Source organism: Nannospalax galili, unplaced genomic scaffold (assembly GCF_000622305.1).
Source record: "Nannospalax galili isolate Female #2095 unplaced genomic scaffold, S.galili_v1.0 scaffold1252, whole genome shotgun sequence".
Taxonomy (NCBI): Eukaryota; Metazoa; Chordata; class Mammalia; order Rodentia; family Spalacidae; genus Nannospalax; species Nannospalax galili.
The window spans coordinates 672,618-683,067 of NW_008330482.1; the positions used below are offsets into that span (position 1 = coordinate 672,618).

Below are 10,450 nucleotides of genomic sequence, written 5' to 3' on the forward strand. Positions count from 1 at the left end.
TGGGGCTACAGGGAGACCCTGTCTCAAAAAGACCAAAAAAAAATAAAAAATAGAAAAAAAAGAACATTTACAGATGCTGTAGCTCACTTGAGTTCAGGAGGTGAAGATATACCTGGAACACAACAAGACCCTATCTCAAACCAAACAAATGAGAATGTGGACATTTTTAGATCAAGGCATGCAGCTGGAGATGTAGCACAGTGGTAGAGCACGTGCCTAGCATTCACAAAGCCCTGAGTTCCATCCCCAGCAATGGGTTAGACTACCACATTACCATTGAGTAGGTGAAGGACTATGCCTTTCTTTCTGGTTGTAATTCTCAATTCTGGAATCTTTTGGAGGAACATAATGATAGCTTGGTTCACAGGCTCTCTTCCTCAACAAGTCAAGTTGAGCATGATAAAAATCATAATGTCCACAAACTGCAGCAACTTTGGGAGTGTCTACCATATTTATCTGGAAGAGTACAAACACAGAAGATTTTTCAAAAGTATGTAACTTAAGTCTGTAATTGACAGCTGGTAACCACAAGGAAGACAATGCACTGTAGGTATATTTTTGGTTATTTTATTCTAGGCAGGAGCTCTATGAAAAATGATCTAGAGGCCACAAATTCTGGAGGTGAAAGATACTAGAAGTCTAAGCACCCATAGCACAGGAATTCGTGTTTACCAAGGCATCAATATGAATGATGTACACTTCCTGGGTAGTGTGTAAAAGTATTTATCTAGTGGTATGCCCAGCCAAGATCTAAATCTAAAGTCATACTTATTGCTTTATATTTTTCATAAACTTATTTATACTTTATACTACTCTGAGAGAATAGATGCTATCATGTGACTCACAAATTTAAGGATTTACAATATTTGTATTTTCCAATAAACTTAGCAGATGCAAATTGGCATCATGGTTTCAAAAGAAGGAGATGCTGAGTCACTGAGAATCATTCATCCCCCAAAACAAGGACACACACCAGTTGGGAAAGTCATGTCACCATCCCAGTGACTCCTTCATCCCCAGCCAGAACAAATGGGAGGAGGAGAGCTGAGGAGACACCAACGAGCTGGGAGACAGGACAGTCATCCGGGCCTTGTACTGAAGAGCAAGGTATCTTGGGTTTAACATGAGACACACCAACTGCTCCTACTTAACATTGCTAATGAAAGCGAAAGACCTCTGACCTGAAAGTTAGGAATATGAACAACCAAATGATTGAAACTGAACTGTCCTCACTGTAAATATGTAACGCATACATTCTTTGTTCTTTTTAATGTTATATGGTGCATGTGCATACATGTAAGATTTAAGCAGATGGAATTACAAATATTAGACCACCTTTAACCTGTAAAAATGGCGTTTTCATGTAGTTTTCTCCAAATGCTAAGGTAAATGCATTAAAGTTTACTTATCAGTCTAAATATAAAGTATGTGTTTATTTTCCTTGTTTTTTATTTACTTTTATTTTATGTGTATGAGTATTTTATCTCATGTATGTAAGTGCACCCATGTCATGCAATGCCTGTGGAGGCCAGAAGATGCCATCAGATCCCTGAAACTGGAGTTACAGATAATTGTCAGCTGCCATGTTGATCATGTGGATGGTAGGAAGACAAACCCCCAGGTCCTGTGCAAGAGCAGTCAGAACTTTTTTTTTTTTTTTTTTTTTTTTTTTTTTTTTTTTGGTCTTTTTGAGATAGGGTCTCCCTGTAGCCTCAGCTGGCCTATAACTCACTTTGTAGAACAGGCTGGGCTGGAACTCAGAGATCTGCCTGCCTCTGCCTCCCAAGTACTGGAACTAAAGGCATGTGCTACCATGTCTGGCTTCAGCAGTCAGTACTCTTAACTGCTGAGCCATCTCAACAATCCCATGTTTATTTTCTTCATCTTATTTACTTTTTTCCTTTTTGAGAGGGTCTTGCTATATAGACCAGGCTGGCCTAGTCTTCCTAGGAATTACAATTGTGTAGCACCACTCCTGTAAACACAGTATTTCCTGTTGCTATGTTACTCAGTACTCCTACACCAAAAATAAATAAAGACATATCAATAAAAATTTAAAAATAACATTTATGGCTTTTAAAAATTAACAATTAGCCGGGCATGGTGGCACGTGCCTTTAATCCCAGCACTCAGGAGGCAGCGGCAGGTGGATCTCTGAGTTCAAGGCCAGCCTGGTCTACATAGTGAGTTCCAGGACAGCTGGGCTATAGGGAGACCCTGTCTTAAAAAGACAAAAATAAATAAATAAATAAATAAATAAATAAATAATAAAAATAAATAAAAAAAATAACAATTAGAATGAAATACATTTTAATTCTCACAGCAAAATGGCTTTACAATAAGTAAAATATACTAGGGAACTCCAAATTAATTAGCTTGTACCATATACACATGAGCAGGCAAGTCTGTTAGGAGATTCCAGAACTAAAAAGACAAAAACAACAACAACAACAAAAAAAAAAAACCAAAGTAGGGTAGAGGACTTACTATGGGCTTCTGTGCACCACCTGGTGGTCGCCACTCGTGTCTGTGTCGCACCTCCTTCCTTTGAACTGGCACTGATATCCTTGATCTTGGTGGGCACTTTTTCTGGAATCTTACTCTCTGTATTTTATAATCTTATTAAGCCAAAATAAAACAAGTTTAAAGAAAATGTCTACATCGTTAATTCTGACACCAGAATACGGACTTAGGCTGTACCTAATCAACAGTAAGTGTGCTTTAGATGTTTATATACGGTAAGAGAAACAATGACGAAATACCACAAAATATTCTTTTTAAATACAGAAAATGATCTTTTCAGTATTCTTTTACGTATGTCTAGAAATAATTATATTTTTATTTTTATCTATTTTTATTCATTTTATTTTTGAGAAAGGTTCTCATGCATTTCAGGCTGGCCTCAAACTCTACATGTAGCCAAAGATGACCTTAAACTCCTGATCCTCCTGCCTCTGCCTCTTGAGCACCAGAATTCTAGTTGTGCATGTTGGCCTTGTGCATGTTAAGCAAGCACTCTACCAATTGAGCTCTACATCCCCAGTTCTGAATAACTACTTTTTTTTTTTTTTTTTGGTCTTTTTGAGACAGGGTCTCCTGGTAGCCCCAGCTGTCCTGGAACTCACTATGTAGACCAGGCTGGCCTTGAACTCACAGAGATCTGCCTGCGTCTGCCTCTCGAGTGCTCAGGGTCTGATGATGCAGCCTAGGTGAGCCTAGACTTGTGATCCTTTTGTCTCAGCTTCAAGTGCTGGGATTACAGGTGTGTGCCACCCATACTCTTAAGAACTGAATTTTTGTTTTTATTATTTAATTTTTTGTGATGCTGAGGACAGAAGTCAAAGTCCTGACCATGCTCCGCAAGTGTTCTACCACTGAACTGCACTCTGAGTCCCCAGTGGATACTCTTTGATCACAAGGTTAAATCATTCTTACCCTGGGCCGCCTTCCTAGCAGGTTGTGAGGCCAATGGTCGTGTTCTGCACATGAGTGTGTGACTGAATTCTTCTCGAATGACCTAAAATCAAATATATGCCTGAAGGACTTGCCTCTGAAACCTCTGCCAAAATTCAGAGTTGCCTCCAAACCTACCTCAGGAGATAAATATCGGCCAATAAGAGTTTCTAAAAAAGGCTTCTTCAGAATGGAGTTAATAGATGGTCGATCTCGAGGAGACACTTTAAAGAGCTGAGGTATGAAGGACTGCAGGTCATGAGAAAACTTGGGTGATATGGGTACAAAATGCGCTTGACAAATCTTCAGAACCAGATGGTGTAAGTTGTTGCCCTCAAACTGAAAGGAAAGGGTAATTATACCACATCAGAGAAAAGCTACATACAGGACATTAAAGTGACAAACACACCAGAAGCAAAAGCTGTCTGTCTGTCTGTCTGTCTGTCTGTCTGTCTGTATGTCTATTGGCCATCTATCAAGGTGCTGGGCATTGACCCAGGGCCTTGAGCACCAAGGCAAGGCAAGTGCTCCTGAGCTACATCCCCAGCCCAAGAACATTTCAAGCTGCAGTCAGAACAGAAGCATATGGTCTGCCCTATATTGTCATCAGCGACTAATTCTCCTAAGTAGATAGAGCAGACAATTACTTTAAGAGATGCTGTGTTACTTAAAACAAGTTTTATACTTTTTATTTTTCCACTTTGCTTTTGGTTTGGGTGCTGGCAATTGAATTGAGGTCCTTGCATTTGCTAAGTATGAGCTACATATCTAGACTCTAGTTTTAATTTTTTTTTTTCATGGAAGAGTGTGAATGCAGTTCCCCACTACAACAAATTACGCAATTGAGTTTCCTGAATTTGGGGAAATTGCAGGAGTCAGCACCTCCCAAGAAAATCACCTTCCTGTCATGGTGTCTCCCCTGCCAGGTAAGTATAGTTTTAATTTTTAACTAAAAATGTTTCCTTTAGTTTTAATTTTTACTATCAAAATAATATTTACTTATATTTATAAGTAAAGGAGCCAGGGGTAGTGGTCCCTGCCTTTAATCCCAGCAGAGCCAGGAAGATCCCTACGAGGCCAGCCTGGTCTACATAGTGAGTTCTAGGCCAGCCAAGGTCACACAGTGAGACTATCTAAAAACAAAAAACAATTCAAAACTTGGCAGGTATAGGAACTTATAAACAGGAAAAGGTGTAATTTCACCACCCAGAGTTATAGTTCCTTCTAATCTTTTTAAGAATGTTTATTTTATAGAGTTAAGGTCATATTGACTCGAAATTTTACTTTTTCAAACACCATAACATAAATATTTACTCATAAACCTCTTATCAAGTCTCCCATTGTAGGAAAGCACCAGTTATTTATACATAATAACTTTGAACAGCCTGGTGTAGCAGTAAAGTGCAGGTATTGGTCCGACACCAGCCGTGTGGCCTTTGACACTAACTCTAAGAGGAATAATGATGCAACTGCACAGACAAGAGCTGACAGCAGGCTGTCTTTGGAAAGGCCTACTTAGGGTGTTGGCTTTGTACAGTGTCCTGGAACCTGAAATTTGAAAAGAAACCCCACAACTTCCTAAATGTTAAGAGTAGCTCTCTGCATAAGATATTTGTGCAGTTAATATGGTTTATGTTGACATATGGTTTGTTGCTGGGAATGTGGAAGTTTAGCTGTATCAGGCAGATGATACCTATATGACTTCCAATAAATCATGGAGAGTAGGTACCCAGTGAATTTCCCTCGCAGACAGTATTTTGCACGCCCCAATACATGCTACACATACTGTCCTCCAACTTGGACTTTTGACTTTCTACTTTATAGTATTACCTGGACATCTTTCTATGTCAAGACATGTCATTAAAAGCTTTTCATAGAGAAATGTGTGTGTGTGTGTGTGTGTGTGTGTGTGTGTGTGAGAGAGAGAGAGAGAGAGAGAGACAGACAGACAGACAGAGAGACAGAGAGAGACAGAGACAGAGAGAGAAACAAAGAGAGACAGAGAGACAGAGAGGAGAGAGAGACAGAGAATATGTGTGTGTCAGGGACTTGCTATGCAGCACAGGCTGGCCTTAAACTCTCAATCCTCCTGCTTCCAACTCCTGAGTTTATTTTGTTGTTGGCTTTTTAAAAACAAATTCTCTATGTTGCTCAGGCTCATCTTGAATTCCTGAATAGCAGGGACCACAAACACTTGAACTATTCTTGCTAGTCACACTTTTTTGAGACAGAATTTTCCGGTAGCCCCAGCTGGCCTAAAACTCTCTATGTAGATCAGGCTGGCCTCAAACTCTCAGAGATTCTCCTGAGTGCTGAGATTAAAGCATGCACCACCACACCCGGCCTATCCATATAATTTTTAAACAACTGAATAAAACAAAATATTAACCTTTTTCTCTTAGAAGTTAATTTCACATATGTGATTTCAGTAGTTCAGGATGAATCTGATGATCAATATACTTACAGGATGCTTGAGTGTGCAGAGCTCATACAAGACACAGCCAAGAGACCAAATATCCCTAGAGAAGAGAAGTGTTTACAAGGCCAGAAAAATGTCCATAATTCTTACATTTGTACATCTTACAATGCTTTATGTGTTTATAGCTTCATTTCATTAGGTTTGTCAGTTTGTTCAAGGACTTTCAGATATACTATCAATTTGAGGACAGGAGGTAAAGTAAGAGCCACTTGTAGTTTTTCAGAATCCTAGCAGACAATAGGTATACAAATGTTATTACATTCTGATAGCTCAATATTTACTTCTACTTACTGTGCCCAAGGAAAATGTGTGTATGAGGGAATTGGTGCAATTTTGAGGAGAGAGGCAAGACTCCAGCGCGGATTTATTTTTACTCAAAAGATAAAATGCAATTGATTTTGAAAGGTAAATTCTACTCAAGGATCTTGGTAAGCAAAAGTTACATTAAGCAATGAGCATAGCATTTGGTTTTCAATAAACATTAGAAAAATGCACTTACAAGATACAGGCTGGTGGCACACACCTTTAATTCCAGCACTTGGGAGGCAAAGGCAAGCAGATCCCTGTGAGTTCAAGGCCAGTCTGGTCTACATAGCAAGTTCCAGGCTAGCCAGGGCTATATAGTGAGTACTTATCTTTTTTAAAAAATGGAGCTAGATGGGGCTGGAGAGATGGCTCAGCAGTTAAGAGCACTGACTGCTCTTGAAGAGGACCCGGGTTCGATTCCCAGCACCCACATGGCAGCTATGAACTGTCCTTAACTCCAGTTCCAGGCGAATCCGAAGCCCTCTTCTGACCTCTGTGGCATTGCATGACATGGGTGCACTCACATACATGCAGGCAATACACTCATACACATAAAATAAAAATAATTTTTTAAAAATGGGCCTAGAGGCCGGGTGTGGTGGTGCACGCCTTTAATCCCAGAATTTGGGAGGCAGAGGCAGGCAGATCTCTGTGATTGAGGCTAGTCTGGTCTACACAGCGAGGTCCAGACTAGCAGGGCTACACAGTGAGACCCTGTCTTAAAACAAAACAAAACAAAAACAAAAAAACTATTTCTCCATACATTTCCTAGTGGGATGTGAGTACTTGTTTTGTTTTTTTGTCTTGTGGGGTTTTTTAGACAGGGTCTCCCTCTAGCCACAGCTGACTCAGAACTCTCTATGTAGACCAGGAAGGCCTCCATCTCACAGATTCACCTGCCTTTGCCCCACCCCCACCCCCTGGAGTATGGGGATTAAAGGCATGTGCCACCATGCCCAGCTCTAAAGCCTTAGTTTTTATGAGTTACATTTTGTATCTTGTTGACCACTTTGCTGGACTCTGTAAGTGTTATGATGTTTTTCTTGTCACTTATTCTGTATTTCCTGGTTGGCAAACGTATCGTCTACAATTGACTTATTTTTAGGCTCACGCAGAGGCAAGTAAAGGCTGGCTGAGAGAGAAATTCACACAACTCAGATTACTCCTTGATGAAGAGGAAGTACTGGCCAAGAACTTCATCGATAAGAAGACACAGCTTGCTCTCCAGGATTACAGCGAACAAGTGGAGTCTTGTGGGAAGGAAATTGAAGCTGTGGATGATCTGTCCAACAGGGTTTGGGCCATCAGCCAGGAGTCCAACCCTGTTCAGCTGCTACAGGTACAGCTGTGGTTCCTGATCTTACATCCACCTCCCACTACCCACAAATCCACCTGAGTTACTGTGGCATTGAACATGGCATTTACACACCAGACACCTGCAGAGAAATCTCCCTGATCAGTGTGAAGGCTTTCAGAGGATACACACACTGTTAGAATAATATATATCCTTTTAAAATCTGTTACATTTATTTATTCAGGTGCACATGTGTGAGTAATGTAAAGCTCAGAGGACAACCTGTGGAGTCAGTTTTCTCTTTCTAGGGGCTAGAGAGATGGCTCAGCAGTTAAGCGCACTTGCTGCTTTTCCAAAGGTCCCGAGTTCAGTTCCCAGCACCCACGACAGCAGCTCATAATGACCTGTAACTCCAGCTCCAGGGGATCTAACACCCTCTTCTGTACTCCATAGACATCTGTATATATGCACATACGTGTGCGCGCATACACACACACAATTTAAAATAAATCTAAAAAATACGAGAATGAAAATGTCTGCTACCATATTCTGAAAGGAGATTGTTATTCTTCTTCTTGTAAATCTCTACCACTTAGGCTTTCCTCCCATTTATCTCTTACAAGGCCAAGCAGCCAAATAAGCACTAGTATTTCCTAAACAAATGGATAATTAACTCCCAAAGGCAGCTCAGTCCTCCTTCTAGTTCAACTCCTCCAACAGAAGTCAGCTTTGGAAAATGGTAAGTTCTTCCTTCCCTTACCTGGAAAGAACTACCCCATCATCACCTTTTATTGCCATATGCATTGGCAAAAGACAGAATTACAATTGAGGCTGAAGCTCCCAATTAGAGTTCTTTTTGATTCTAGAGTCATGTAACATTTTGTTCCATAAAACAGAATAAGAAACAAATAAATAGTAGGGCTCAGTGGAAGATGTATGTTGTGTGCACAGGAGGCCCTGGGTTCAATCCCCAACATCAGAAAAAATCTGTAAAAAGGGAGCCACTGAGATGGCTCTGCTGCATGATCTAAGTTCAGTACCCTGAATGGTACCCATGCAAAAGTGGGAGGAGAAAACAGACTGTGCTCTGACCTCCATACATGCACTGAAGCACACACATGCCCATCACATGCATCATATATACACACAATAATAGAAAATAAATCTTTTTAAATCTAAACATAAAAATACAAAGGTAGACACTATAGAAACTTCCATTTTCAATGATATTCTTTTTTAAGATGCATTTTTATTTTTAATTAGATCTATGGGTACATGTGTCTGTGCATGGGTATGTATACATACATGAGTGCAGGTGCCCCCAGAGACCAGAGACATTGAATCTCCCCAGAGTTGGAGTTAAAAGCAGTTGTGAGTCACCTGACCAAGTGATGGGACTCGAACTTGGGTTCTCTGCAAGAACAGTGCATGTTCTTAATCACTGAGCCATTTCTCTAGCCCCAAGTAATGTTATTTTTTATATCTTTTTATATATTTAAATGAAGAAAAATTGCTTTGCCCTAAATAAATTTGTAACTTTAGGGAATACTGGCCAGTTATTCACTGGAATCCTCTTTTCATACACAAAGGAAAGGAGAATGCACAAATACCAGAAGAAAAGAGGTTAGAGCTGCAGCTTCTGAAATCTTAATTTGGTACCACCCATCAGATTTGACTGACACTTTCAAACCAAGAGCAACTCACGTTTTATTGTTGTATGGTTTATTCTGACAGATCTCCGGGGACAGGTAGTAAGGTGTTCCAACACAAGTTCGAGCAAGTTCCATGGAACTAGCAAATTAGATTAAATAGTAAAATATATGGTTTATTATTGGAATAAGAATGGCTGAAGATGTGGGTATGCAAGAAAATTGTAAAAATAAATAACAAGATTTCATCCATGCACATGGAAGAAAGCAAGACATGTCATATAAATAATGGAGTCACAAAACCAGTAGATTTCTAACCTTATAATTCAACCCTCAAATCTATACATTTACATATATAATGGAGACAGAGAGTGAGCCAAGCTTGGTGGCTATGCACCTATAGTCCCATACTGAGGAAGAAGAGACAGGAGGATCAGGAGCTCAAGGCTAGCCTCAGTACATAACAAAGTCAAAGCCAGCCTGGGCAAATGAGACTCTATCTCAAAAATTACATATACATAAATACAGACATGTGGCATTTACTATGCAAAGCCACATTATGGTTATGCCTTAATAAAAAAACAGCCTGACTCAGCATCATTTAAAGGCCCAGAGTGGACCCAAACTGCTGAGAACCTGTTCCTTCAGATTTCTCTTGGAACTGTGCTCTCAATCAAGGGCTTCACTCATTCTTTTACTGAAACAGTATATCTAGCATGAAATGGGAAGTAAAAGTAGAAATGTCCTATCACAGAAGAGCTTTGCCCTTTTTGAGTCCCACTGATTTAGAATAGCACACAAACACAACCATCTATTGCCTGCAACTCAAATAGGCTCATTATCCCATTTTCAATAAGAAAAGTGCTGTGGGCAGTGCTTTGATATATAAAACATATATATTCATATTCACTATCTTGGGAGGAGGGCAAGGAAGGATCATGAAGGTCACAAGACCAGGTCACACTAGGAACACATGGCTCACTGAGATTGTCTACGTTATAAACAGCTAAGATAAGCTTAACTTTTTGGTTGCAAGGTTAGCTAAAAGTCTTTTGTTCAGAGTATGTCCATATTATAAAAGTCATTTCTACATAGACATATATTTTCTAAAAAATTTTAAACATACGCTAGGGCTAGGTATGGGGCTCGCTGGTAGAGTGATTGCCCTCTGATAGAATGATGAGCACTCAAAATAATAATAAGAAACTAATAATAATAATGACAAGTACAGTACATACATATTATGGCTTAAAAACTCCACAAGGACAG

At 39.8% G+C, this 10,450-nt stretch overlaps 1 protein-coding gene and 1 pseudogene across 4 annotated transcripts in view; both read right to left on the bottom strand.

The window, feature by feature from the left end:
• Nek5 (NIMA related kinase 5) overlaps positions 1-10,450 on the bottom strand; it is an 80,683-nt gene that overhangs the window by 54,421 nt on the left and 15,812 nt on the right. For all 4 annotated transcript variants that reach the window (XM_029570581.1, XM_029570580.1, XM_029570576.1 and 1 more), the window contains exons 5-10: positions 9,237-9,323; positions 5,918-5,972; positions 3,592-3,792; positions 3,436-3,517; positions 2,488-2,618; positions 275-456 (exon numbers count right to left, since the gene is read on the bottom strand). In XM_029570581.1, coding sequence (XP_029426441.1) covers positions 275-456; positions 2,488-2,618; positions 3,436-3,517; positions 3,592-3,792; positions 5,918-5,972; positions 9,237-9,323 — 738 coding nt within the window. The remainder of the gene's footprint in view (positions 1-274; positions 457-2,487; positions 2,619-3,435; positions 3,518-3,591; positions 3,793-5,917; positions 5,973-9,236; positions 9,324-10,450) is intronic.
• On the bottom strand, positions 4,250-4,387 carry LOC115072776 (annotated as a pseudogene).